Genomic DNA, 13,451 nt, shown 5'->3' with positions numbered 1-13,451 from the left:
AAGAGAAAAATGGAGAAAGACAAAAATGGGGGGAGATTTTGAATTTTTGTTTTTTTTGTTTTTTTAATGTAGATAGAGAAGATGTATTTTATTCAATTGCAATTAACTATTTAGTTTCTTTCATGTAGTTTTTATTTCTTTATTTATTTATTTTTTGTCCCTAGCTTTATCTTCTTCAATTCCATGTGTAACTAAACAATATTGGATTGGTTTCCATAGTTTGTTTAGCAAAATATTAGATCGTCTCAATAAAGCAAAAACATAAAATATGTTATGAGTTTAATCAAATGTCTATTACATACTTCAAACAGATTGGTCCCAAAATTCCAAGGACGACGACACCTTTGATGAGACCAAATTTAACTGAGTTATTACATGAACACTAAATTTTGTTTGCCTTCCTTGAAAACATACAATCTTGCTCTGTGAAAATGTTATAAAACATAAAAATAAATAAATAAATAAATAAAAGCCTTTTTTAGGGACCGAAACAGTAATTTTGTTTTAACATATCCAAAGCAAGATTTTACTTTGCAATCTTGGTAAACTTCTAACATCGTTGATATAAAACAATTTATTCTTATCTCTTATTTGCATTTTCATAAAAAAATACTCTTATTTACATCCTAATTCTGTGAATCACCAAAACAACAAACCCAACCATGCAATCAAATTTATATATTTAAGTGAGTTTGACTAATTTTTACATCGTTGAGAGATTCCTAGATATAATAATGTTCCCATTTAAATTAAGCTTTATCATGAATCTTAATTAATGTTTTGAGTATTAGATTAATTAGGACCTAAGTTTCATCACATAAAGTACCAATAAAATAATTAATTCCAGTGTGGGAATCAAGTAAGCCGGTACTGATGAAATAAGTAGCAGATTTATTAATTACTATTATATAATGTGAATTAGTGTCACATGTATTAATTTACTTTATAAAATTAATCAATATTTAATGCATTTGAAAACCTTTATCTATAAATATATGTCCTGTGCCCTTTCTCTGAAGCTTTCCCAACAGTATAAAAAAGATAAATTTAATCCGAAGATGATCCAAATCCAAATCCAATACCTCTCACATCATTAAATATGCAGTCCCCTTCACATATTCCATAGTCAAAACAAAATTAAGCACTTATATCATATATATATATATATATTACTATGTATTAAATAATTAATTAACATATCCTATTTCTATTCATTATAAAAAGCAGATCATAAATATTTTGCGAGTTTAGTACTTATAAAATTTTTATACATATTCTAATATCCTGCAAGAAAATTCTACTTGTATCGAAACACATTTTCACCATTCAAGTTATATATAAATAGATTACTATAAAAAAAATAAAAAAATAAAAACTATGTATATAGATAACAAGGTTTTTTAAATTCTATGAAAATCTTTCCCATTTTAAACTTTTTCTATATGCATCTTAATTGCACAAACGATCTAATATAATATATGTGTGTACAGATCGCATCCTAATTTCCTCATTTTTTTTTTTTTTTATCAAACTAATTTCCTCATCTTGATGCCATATAAAATACTAGTTATTGTTATTAATGATAAGAGGACTAATAATTAATTACAAACTTAGGTACAACTTGAAAGTCAACAAACAAAGAGTTTCAACATGTGAGAGTTAAGCTGGCACCCCTCAATTGGTTGCCAACCTTAATTGACTTCTCTTGTTCTAAATCTTTTAATATGGAATAGGAACTCACATGCAACACTTATGTACCATAAATATAGTAATGGATAATAGATAGGCTGTCCCAAAATGGATCTGAATTATATATTCCTTGCAAAATGGCCAAACCTCATTTGCATATGAAATGTGTATAAATAGCTTGACCGGTTGATCCTACTCTCCATTTCACCCCATAAAAAAAAAAAAAAAAAGGAAAAAAGCTTGGTGTAATTGCATTCCCTAATTAAGTTACCTTAATGGGTTGCTGTAGCCACTTCAATTTCCTCTTCCTCTGTTTTCTTCTTATCTTGTCCAACATCATCTCCACCTCCATAGCCAAGAAATCTTCTTCTTCACATCCACCTATCAAAACCCTGGTTCTTCCTGTAACCAAGGTCCACTACTATCCAGGACCAGACCAATATGTCATTAAGATCAAACAGAGGACCCCTCTGCTTCCCATAAAGCTAACCATAGATCTTGGCCTTGACAACCCTTTTATGCATTGTGACCAAGCCTATGTCTCTTCCACTTATAAGCCTATAAATTGCAGCTCACCTGTTTGCTCTTATGCCAACTATCCATTCGAGTATTGTTCCAACTGTCCCAATGGTGGTGTACTTAATACTCCGGGCTGCCACGATAACACTTGCCAGGCCTATAGCATCAATAATATTAGTGGGAGACCAGGTAGTGGTGAGTTATTCCAAGACATCGTCTCTGTCAAGTCCATCAATGGCCGGTCTGTTTCTGTGCCTAACTTCCTCTTCATTTGCTCCCACACCGGCTCGTTGCTTAAACTTGCTAATGATGTCCAAGGTATGGCTGCTTTTGGAGTGAGCAATATTTCATTCCCTTACCAATTTACCGCAGCTTTTGGACTGGAAAAGAAGTTTGCAATTTGTTTGAGCCCCTCGGAAAAATCTAATGGTGTCATCTTCTTTGGGAATGGACCTTATGTTCTGCAACCTGGAATTGATGTTTCCATGTCTCTTACCTATACCTCTCTCATCACAAACTACTTTGTTAAGGAATATTACCTTTTATTGAAGGCTATCAAGATCAATGGCAAGTTTGTTCCTTCTGATAAATGGCAATACAAGCTAACCTTCGACTACGATAAGGGTGGCAATGGTGGAACAAAGATTGGCACTCTCCTTCCCTACACTGTCATGGAGAGCGACATATTTTCTTCTGTCGTTGATGAATTTGTGAAAGCATTGGGCAAGAACATCCCGAGAGTAGCAAATGTGGCTCCATTTGATGTTTGCTTTAACTCAACTGGCATTGCTAGATCACGCCTGGGCCCGGCTGTGCCTACCATTGAACTTGTGTTTCAGAACAAAGCAGTTTGGAAGATATTTGGAGCTAACTCCATGGTTCAAGCTGCCAAGGATGTCATGTGTCTTGCGTTCGTAAGTAAAAAGGAAGGTTTCTGGTCGACGGCTGCAATTGAGATTGGAGGTTATCTATTGGAAGACAATCTTATTCAGTTTGATCTAGATAATAACAGAGTTGGATTCAGCTCTTCTCTACTCTCCAAACAAACTTCTTGCTCCAACTTCAAGTATACAAATCATGCTTAAAAATCCATATCCACAAGGACAAGCTATAGCAGTATTTTATTATTATTGTTGTTATTGTTTTGTTATGATTTCAAATAATCTAATTTGAGTAGTAATGACCATCCTTGATAAGAGGATGGTGTTATTTTTATATTTTCTCTTGAATTAACTGCTATTTGTAATGGGGCTATATATATGCCCTATTAATGTTTCACAATTGATGGCATTGACCAGATGATGTGCATTATTTGTCCATTGAAAGATTCTATAAATCCTCTAACCTTTCATCCTCACTATACTTTCAATTGAAATGGAAACTCCTTCTAACTTGATTGATAAAGTGATATGGATATTGGAGTACAGTTCATCTTCAATTTTACTAAATATCCCACAAAGTGTGTCTAAACTTGTGCTTTAATTCCCTTTAATCCCTTTCTAGTACTACTAACTTGAGGGGCTAAGCCAGGATGTTTTTTCTTGCTTTAAATTGATGGTCTTGAAGCGGGTGCTGTGATAAAGGCATATTTGGCCTGGGAAGGACAAAAAGTGGAATGGATATAGGCTTTCCCACTTTGCTTTGTCATTGTGCTTAGTGGATATTTCTGGGGACATTTTTATGTTGGTATGGCCAAATTATGTGCCTCCATATTCCCAAGATGCATCAAGCTGTTTACCACCATCCCACTTGTTGTCAGCCCACTCAGCACAGCTTACATTAATATAATCACAGATTGTAATTCTTCCCATGCATATTTAATTGGTAGATGATTCTACCAAGATTAATCATAAAATTGTCAGTTTCTAATATAACACTTCACTGCTATCCATTAAACAAAGTAGGAGGTGGTGGAAAAGTAATGCTCTTTAATTAAAATGATTTTGTAAACAAGACTGTTGTGTTGCTCCATGAAGAAAAATCATGCGGTCCCTGGATCATCTATTTTTATTTTTACATGGTTCTTCCATAAATTTTGACACATGGTAAAAATTGATTGATATGATTTTAAATGATTGATGTGATTTATTGTTTTAATTTTTTTATTATTACATGTTAAAATGTTTGTGGAAAAACCATATCGAAATAGGTGATTCAGGATCCACTTAATTTTATCACCTTGTTCTATATAGCTAAGCAAAAAAGGAAATAAAAATACAGAAAAATAGTACAAATTATTATTTTGGTTTTATATATATATATATATATAATAAACAGAGCATAATTTGAATTTAGATAAAGCAAACTCATCAACACCTCTGGCTCTGTCTTCCCATTTTTTTTTTCTTACACATTTTTTAGCAGTGTTGTTACTTTTTTTGTTTTTTTGTTTTTTTTTTTTGGGTCCAAATTTTAGTAGAAAAGACAATGCACAAAAGAATGTACACAAACATGGTGGTCAAAAAGTCCCTAAAAATCCAGATCAACCAATACAAAAACAAAAAGCTATCAATTTAGTCAAGTGCAATGTCAAAATAAAGCATCTATATATATGTATATATATATATATTATACGTTTTTGGTAATTCATCTATATATATATATATATGTAAGTCCTACAAAGTACGGATAGAATATCCAATTACAAGTAGTCTGTTGCATTAAATCACCCATACAACGGACGTTTGTATGCAAGTTTTTTTAGCTTCCAAGGCCATGCAGCTGAAAACAAAACTTGTGCTCTATTTGAGGGGCTTAAGCATGGATGTTGAGGGTTTTCAATGGCTGTAAACTCTATCAACATTGTAGGGGAAGTTTCAATTTTTAATACCATTTTTGTCATTTGTTATCAGACTATTAGCAATTGGTGGGAACTTTAAAAGGTTCTTTTGGAAAGATTTTGTAAAGAATCAGTATGGCTCTTGTAGCACCATCTGGGGCATGTTTTTTAGAGCATCTAAGGGCGTAGGACCAGCTTTTGGCTGTTATACTTGAGGATTCATATGGTGGTACTTCAATGGAGAAAATTAATCATGAATGTTTTTTGTGTTTGGGATTTATAGATGGAGGATTAAGACTGTTTGGGATAGCTTTAATTTGCTTAAATTTCTGCTTCTATTCCTACTTTGCTGATTGATTACCGTTTACCAAACAGTAACTTTGCTGTTTCCAAGGAACTAGGAGGGCATCAATTGGAGAAAAATCTTTTAATGATCGAACAGTTTTTCCATACTGGAAAGATTCCTAATTATAGTCAAATCCCGTTTAAAAAGCTTGGATTAATTATCAATGTTTTGAAGTATTGAATTAATTAAGACTAAGATTTATCACATAAAATAATATGAGATGATTCACACGGAAGTAAAATAGGCCAATAAAAAATAATTAAGTTGCAGAAATTTTACAACTTTTTCAAATAGTAAAAAAAAAAAAAGAAATAATAATAGTATTTGTCCATATGCCTCGAATCCTCACAGTTATAGCAAGTGCTCATGGCTATAAATAATCTAATGAGGCATTAATATAAAATATGTGAATTAATGTCACATGTTCCAATAATTGACTTTATAATAATTACTTCATTTTAACTAATCAATGTTAATGGGCAGCAGCATAATCCTTGTATATATATATATATATATATATGTTAAAGAGTTTCACTTTCACCAGGACAATCACTTCCAAATGTATTTTGGTTTAATTTTTTATTTTATTTCAAGCATGCGATATTCTTTTTGAAACCCATGTTCCGCTTACATGTTGATGCTATTATAGTCTTAGACGGGTAAATCTTGAAAGAAGTATCACTTTGATATTTAGCAAAACTATAAGTGGTGCATTGCTTGCTTTTTTTTTTTTTTTTCTTTTTTTTTCCCCCTCAATCTTTAGGGAGCAAATTGAAACTGAACTCAAGCTACAAAGGGATAATTTGCAATATTTGCTAATTATTGTGTGGTTTGGTATGAAAATTTGTCTGCATATACAACTTGTTTTGAAAGACAATCTTTACCATTTTATATCTTATAATAAGACAATGTGCATTACCATTTTAAATATTGAAAAAATTAGATTACAGGCTTTCCCATTTTGCTCTGTGCTTGCTGATGGACATTTCTTTTATTGGGTGCGGTGGTGGTCCAAATTATTACCAAAATAACCTTGATTACCATAAACCATTTTGCTCTGTGCTTACTTTAAACCTCTCCACTTGTTGTGAAGCCACTTAGCAAAGATGAAATATACTCAAGAAGGTTATTCCTCTGCTTCTGATGAATATTCAATTGATGTAAAATCAATCAATATTTGATGGTAAAATTGTCAGTGTTTAATACCTTATTGCTGTATATTCATAAACAAAGTGGGAATTGGTAATAAAATTTTGAAAGATTTTGTAAACAAGGCTGTGGCTAACAAGACGATTAGGGGGTGACTCTAGTAGCACCAATTAGGGCATGTTTCCATTAATTGGAGAGCACTCTTTTTAGGGTTTGATGTGGATTTCTCTAAGCTTGTTACTTCTTCAGTACTTCTTAATGTGATTTTCTATACTTAATTTCTAAGCCAAAAAGGAAAAAAAAATAAAAATAAAAAAAAAGAAAAGAAATACAAGTAGAACTAGAAAATCAAACCAAATATGGAGTGGTACAATTTATTATTTTGGTAATGGAAAAACAGAGCAAAATTTGAATTTAGATAAAGTAAACCCAACCAATCCACCACTCTTGCTTTTTTATTTTTAGCTCTTTTTTTTTTTTTGTTTTTTTTGTTTTTTTTTTTTTAAATCTACCAATGCCTCGTCTCTCTATTCTCTTTATAAGCATATCTCATTCCATGATCAATTGGACTAAGAACAACTTGCTTTTCATTCAATACATTCCTTTGCAAACATCATACATAAATTTCCTTTTCATATATTACTTCAGCATATAGATCTTAAAACTACTATCTAAATCTAGTTCTCAAAAACTGAGCTACATGCTCATTGGCCTTTTGGAAAAAAAAAAAAAAAAAAAAAAAAAAAAAAAAAAAGAAACCTAGAAAACAAGGCCTCGGAATAAGAAGAGGGGAAAAAAAAATTCTTTTGCTACAATGATTCTTTAGACATAGTTACCAATTCAAAGTCAGAACAGCTTCTTTGCTTCAGTAACAGGGAAGGACTAAACCCAAGCATAGAAGCACCCACATCAAGGTGTAGAAGTATATCCTCCAATTGATAACCCCCAAGTGTGATTGAGCTTTTCAAGTCTGAACCTCCATCTAAGAATCCCAAACACATTATTTCATTGCTAACCATCACCATTGAATTCCTACCATATATTCTCCATTTCACCATCTTGCTCTGCAATACCAGATCAATAGCAGGCACTTCTGGACCAAGCAGAGTTTCTTGAATCCCTTCTGAGCTAAAACATAATCCAAAAGGAGCCACGGATTTGACCTTTTTCATGTTCATAGCCATAGCAGCTTTCTCATAGGCTTTAGAAAATACGGCAAAAATTGAGCTCTCCATGGTAGTATAAGGAACAATTGTGCTTAGCTTACTCCCTCCTAGACCCTTTTCAAGTGACAGAGTTTTGCCATTGATTCTGATGGACTGCAAATTGATGAAATATTCATGGTTGGATGTATCTGCCAATTGGGTTTTGAGGAGTGGTGTGTAGATTAGAGACTGTGAAAGTTCAGGCCCAAAATATGATTTTGAGAGTCGGTTCTCGAATACAAGAATACCATTAGAGGAAGACAAGCAAAGTGAGAACTGCCATTTGGAATCAAAAGCTGCAGAGATCTGTGAAGGCAGAGAAATTCGATGCCTTCCGAGGCCCAGCATACCTTGAGCACCAGTCGCTAGGCCATTTAAGAGGGAAATGGGTGCAGAACCAAACAGAAAGCTTTGTGAAACAGAGATCACTGACCCGGAAGACTTTGACTGAATGAAAAAAGTGTCATCCACGAGCTCTCCTTGATTTCCCATCTGAGTAATCCTGTTTTCTGGGAAAATTTTACAGATTTCCAAGAAACTTTTGCTTCTTCCATGGTCATCATCACCAAACATTGACTTCGCCGCTAAGCATTGGATGGAGCCAGAAGATATCAGACTGCCAGATGAAGATACAGAATCCATCCAGAGGAAAGGACCGCCGAGATCAAGCACAAGCTCAGTGGGTACGAGTCCATTTCCATGGTGGATTTTGGTTAAGTACTGGAGAGAAGCACCATGTTTGGTTACAGGAAGAAGTAAAGAATCTGCAAGGTTATAAGAGCTTTGAGCTTGAACACATAAGAAAACAGGAACAAGAAGAAGGAATTGAAGAAGAAGACCAGCCATGGAAGAAAAACCAGACACAGAGACAGAGTAAGAGAGAGAGAGAGAGAGAGAGAGAGAGAGAGAGAGAGAGAGAGGGTTTGGACCCAGTGATGAAGAAAACAAGAAGGTCTTTTAGTATGATAATGAACGATGTGCTTTGCGATGTCTTTTTGCCGCGGCTCAATTCAATATTGTTGACTTAGAAAATGGATAAGGCCTTAACATATTCTTTAGGTACCATTTGCTGACTAGATACCGAGGCAAAGCCATTTGTGCTTATCTTCTTACGGACATGTGAAAGTGAAGGCAAAAGTGAAAGCGATTTGTTTTTTAGCACTCTTGTTTGTTTCTTTTTTTTTTTTTTTTGGAATAATTACAAGTGTAAATATCTTATAGGTTATAGCATATGGAGCGGCTTCTTAGAAATTATTGGAGTGATAAGGAAACTTTTTTTTTTTTTTTTTTTGGGTAATATAGAAAAAGGAGAACCAAAAAGAATCAGCCATATTAAAATATCGGCATCTTATTTTTAAATTAGGAAATGACTTTTGCAGCACATGGGCCACTTCACGATAACATGTGAGTCATGCCCATATCAATTTTTTTTTTTTTTTGGGTGAAATATCCTGGGTTCTTTTCAGACGGATAAGTTAGTGGTTGACATTATTATTAACTAATATTCATTTTTTGTTTTAAGAAAGATATGTTATCATAAAAATAATGATAACCTAGAAAGATTTTTTTTATTTTATTTTCTCTGTTTTATTGACTAACTTTTCTCTTCCTCTTTTTCTTTTTTCTTTAATTAATTTGTGTGTATTAAGTTTACATAATTAAATTCAAAATTGCCAAGTGGGGGCATGGATTTCATTGTTTTTATATTGGAAATTATATTAGTGGGTGCATGATATATTGCTTAGCTTTTTGACTAGTTTTCATCATAGAAGTGATTTAATCATTCCGGGTCATAATGTGAATGATCTTCAGCATATACATATATGTATATATATATATATATATTAATATTGTACTTCTTTGTGTTCTAACCACTCTGTCACTTTAGCATTCCACCTATACCCATTTGTTTTCAATTTTTTGTGTTTGATCTTTCTTCTGGTCCTTACTTCACAATTTATACACCATAACAGCTCTCTCACCCACACACATAGACGGAGCAATTAGATTCAGAGATTTGGGCTTATTAATCAAATGACGGAGATATATATTTGGGTTAGAATAGAACTTTGATTTGCATTAATCAAGTACACAAGAGGCAAGCGTGATTAGACTCATTTGAGTAAGCTCAGAGTACAACTTGTTCTTATTACGAGAGAGAAATGAAGGAAATGATCGACCAAAAAGCGCTTCTACTTCACAACAGACCTGCTGCTAAATACAAGCAGAGATATTTCTAAGTACTTCGCCTGCCTAAATTGAGATTAATCTGGTAGCTAATTAAAAGAACCTTGATTGGTTACAGGTTGCATTATGCAGGTGGAGTGAAGAGCTGAAACTAAGCTTCAAAGAAGCTATATTGAATTGAACAAGATCGTCTTCCAACTCATGCCATCCCAAAACAATGGAGGTTCTTGCATTGTATCCTCCATCTACAAATGAAAAACAGACAGAGCACATCTTCTCTTAGCCTTCACCATATAATTAGCACCATAAATCCTCCAAACCACATTCTTTCCCTGCAACACCAAGTCTATAGTCAGAGCACGTGGTCCAGTCCTTGTTCTTGATATAGCCTTCGAGCTGAAACGTGCCTCAAATGGTGCCACAGAAGCCACTCTAGTATTTATCCTAGAGGCAGTCTTGGTTGACAAAATCTTGAACCAGAGCCTCTGTATACAGAAATATGAAATACTGTAAACTAATTTATGGTATTAGTTTTGTCCCACCAACTTTATCTTTGTCAATGGATAACAAGGAAGGATCGAAATGAAGAGCTTTTCCATCAAGTCAAACTTGTATGCACAGCACATTGATGAAATATTCAGGTGAACGACCACCGCTGAGTTTTGGATTTATACTCACAGGATTGGTTATCAATGTACTGGTAGTAAGAGACTTGGGCAGGTCTACAGGATATTATTTTGAAACGTTGCTTTTACATCAATAATCAAAATTTGATATATGTTTTGGGAGAGGTTGCTTTTACCATCAAGGAAGGGTTCTGAGAATGAGAACCAAATCTGGCCTGTTTAATCACAGCAATATATTGATTAATTAAATGATGTGACTATTAAAAATATTACTTAGGATCTAGAACACATCACATCCAAATAACAATAAGATAATTATTGAAACGTTGAAATTAATTAAGAAGATGATGATAAAACTGGATAATCAATTATTTAATTACTTTAAATCATATTCAAACTTATATGATGTTCCAAAGAAGGAGCTATTTATAAGTAATATGATCCCCATTAATGCCGGGGCCGTGCAAAGCTTTTTATATTAGTAAGTAATACTAAAGAAAGGATTGTCAGTGACATGAATTATGCACTTATAATTAATATTTATGTGGAATTAATTATTAATTATACATATGAAATTGTGGTGTACAAAAAGTATATAGGGTAATCAATAAGGTGATAAATCAAGGTCAATGGATTAAACTAGTAAAATCAATATTGAAAATATATTTCCATGTTTAGAATTCAAACCTCGACTTAGACAAAAATCTGTTTTTCAAAAAACGATAAACTTATATAGGAAACTAAGCTCATAATGGTAACCTAAATTAACAATGTAGTGTATAAATAACAATTTTCTTTGGCTTCGGTCAAGTTCTGTTCGTTATTATTACTTTTATTATATATAATGTGAATTACAGTCACGTGTATTACTTTCTTGATCACTTGATGTTAAATACATCTTTGTTAATGAACTGCAACATTATAATATAATATAATATAATATAATATAATATATATATATATATATATTATATTGGACTCCATAATATGATATAATACATGAGATATGAGTTCATCAACTAGTCTCCATCGTTGACTTTTCTATGCATTATATCGTGTTATTGAAAGTGACTTAAACCTCACATCATATATGGATCAAACTTAACAGTGATGATCAAATTAGCCACTCCAAAAGGGCAGCTATAAATAACCACACTAGGTGCTCTGCTTCTTCACCCCATATCCAACATTGGTGCTCTGCATATTTTTTTTCCACCAAAATGGCTTCCAGCTTCTCCTCCTCTTTTTTTCTCTTATCTTGTCTAATTCTCTTTCCCATCATCATGATCACCCCCTCAATAGCCAAGCCTTCTCCTTTCAAACCCAAAGCTCTCATTCTTCCAGTGAAGAAAGACTCTTCCACCCTCCAATACATTGCCAAAATCAAACATAGAACACCTTCTGTCTCCATTAAACTAGCACTAGATCTCGATGCTGAATACCTTTGGGTTGCTTGCGATGATTATGTGTCCTCCACCTATAAGCCTGCTCGTTGTGGCTCGTCTCAGTGCTCGCTTGCCAATGCCGAATGTGGGTTCTGCCCTGCACCCACACCATATCCAGGATGCAATGTTAACACTTGTAATATCCAAATCTCCAATCCTTTTACCGACCAAATCACACCGGCCGAGTTATCCCAAGACGTCGTCTCTATCAAATCCACCGACGGCTCTAATCCTGGTAGGAGTGTCTCTGTCCATAACTTCCTATTCTCTTGCAGCTTTGATCACTTCTTGGAAACATGGCAATGGGTGTCAAAGGCATGGTTGGTTTGGGAAGGAACAAAATTGGACTCCCTTCTCAATTTGCCTCTGCTTTTGGCTTTAATGACAAGTTTGCCATTTGTTTAAGCCCTTCAACTACATCTAATGGGTTCATTTTCTTTGGAGATGGTCCTTATAACTTTCTTCCTAACAAGATTGATATCTCCAGGTCTCTTACTTATACTCCACTCATCAAAAACCCTACGAGGAACGACGGCTACCTTGTTGGTAAGTTGTACGCGGAATACTTCATTGGAGTGAAGTCTATCAAGATCAATGACAAAGTTGTTCCTTTAAATACTTCATTGCTAACAATAAATAAGTGGGGCATGTGGGGAACAAGAATTAGCACCGTCCATCCTTACACGCTCTTGGAAACCTCAATATACAAAGCTTTCGTCAATGAATTTGTGAAAGCAATGGGTAAGGTTCCGAGAGTAGCACCTATCAAACCGTTCGAGGCTTGCTTTAACTCGAGCCATATCGACCGGACACGATATGGCCCGGCTGTGCCTCTCATTGATCTTGTGTTGAAGAAGAGCAATGATGCGTATTGGAGGATATTTGGATCTAACTCGATGGTTGAGGTTGCGAAGGACGTGTTGTGTCTTGGATTTGTTGATGCGGGTGAGTATGAACCCAGTTCCATCGTGATCGGAGGACATCAATTGGAAGACAACCTTGTTCAGTTTGATATAGCTTCCAACAGGGTTGGATTTAGCTCTTCTTTGCTTTCCAAGCAAACTAGTTGCTCCAACTTCAACTTTACAAGTATTTAAGTAAACTTTTGCTTAAAACACATGGTAGCAATGTATTTGTTTTTGGTTAGGTTTCTAACGGTTTGATTTCAATAAGGATATGTTGTCTCTGCATTGACATGTGATGATTGGTGTTATTTATCATTAACGTTGACAAAGTCACTGTTTATTCGGATAAAGATTCGAGTTTGAATGGAAAAGAAAAAATTTTCAATTTTATTATTGGATTAAGACATCTTTGTTTCATATTCATAATTGTTATTATTTTGTTATTGTGTGATGATGCTCTTTAACTTCTTTTTTTTGTTTAAACCTCCAGATTCAATCCACTTTGATTTTAAAATTTTTTAATTGACTAGTTTTGTTTTATATCCATATATCCTAGGTAGGTTCAGAATGGGAATCGAATCCTATTTTAACCAATAGAATG

At 33.8% G+C, this 13,451-nt stretch overlaps 3 protein-coding genes across 3 annotated transcripts; 2 read left to right on the top strand and 1 right to left on the bottom strand.

Annotated features, from left to right (window-relative positions):
- Positions 1-1,964: 1,964 nt before the first annotated feature.
- On the top strand, positions 1,965-3,293 carry LOC107423281 (probable aspartic proteinase GIP2). The gene has a single exon (XM_016032817.4). The coding sequence runs from the start codon at positions 1,965-1,967 to the stop codon at positions 3,291-3,293; it is 1,329 nt and encodes a 442-aa protein (XP_015888303.3).
- A 3,753-nt stretch (positions 3,294-7,046) lies between these two features.
- LOC107423259 (probable aspartic proteinase GIP2) lies at positions 7,047-8,669 on the bottom strand. The gene has a single exon (XM_016032786.4). The coding sequence runs from the start codon at positions 8,531-8,533 to the stop codon at positions 7,292-7,294; it is 1,242 nt and encodes a 413-aa protein (XP_015888272.3). The 5' UTR covers positions 8,534-8,669; the 3' UTR covers positions 7,047-7,291.
- Positions 8,670-11,689: 3,020 nt separating this feature from the next.
- On the top strand, positions 11,690-13,216 carry LOC107423275 (probable aspartic proteinase GIP2). Its single transcript, XM_016032808.4, is given in 2 exon segments — positions 11,690-12,225; positions 12,228-13,216. Coding segments are annotated over 2 exon segments (1,320 nt in total). The 5' UTR covers positions 11,690-11,720; the 3' UTR covers positions 13,043-13,216.
- The last annotated feature ends 235 nt before the right edge of the window (positions 13,217-13,451 follow it).

This window comes from Ziziphus jujuba, chromosome 3 (genome assembly GCF_031755915.1).
Source record: "Ziziphus jujuba cultivar Dongzao chromosome 3, ASM3175591v1".
NCBI lineage: Eukaryota > Viridiplantae > Streptophyta > Magnoliopsida > Rosales > Rhamnaceae > Ziziphus > Ziziphus jujuba.
Note: the sequence above shows the minus strand (reverse complement) of the source record. Positions and strands in the feature narration are given on the sequence as shown.

What these genes read in the sequence shown, in the direction of transcription:
- LOC107423259 (XM_016032786.4), bottom strand. Translation starts at nt 8,533, where the DNA reads ATGGCTGGTCTTCTTCTTCAATTCCTTCTTCTTGTTCCTGTTTTCTTA.
- LOC107423281 (XM_016032817.4), top strand. Translation starts at nt 1,965, where the DNA reads ATGGGTTGCTGTAGCCACTTCAATTTCCTCTTCCTCTGTTTTCTTCTT.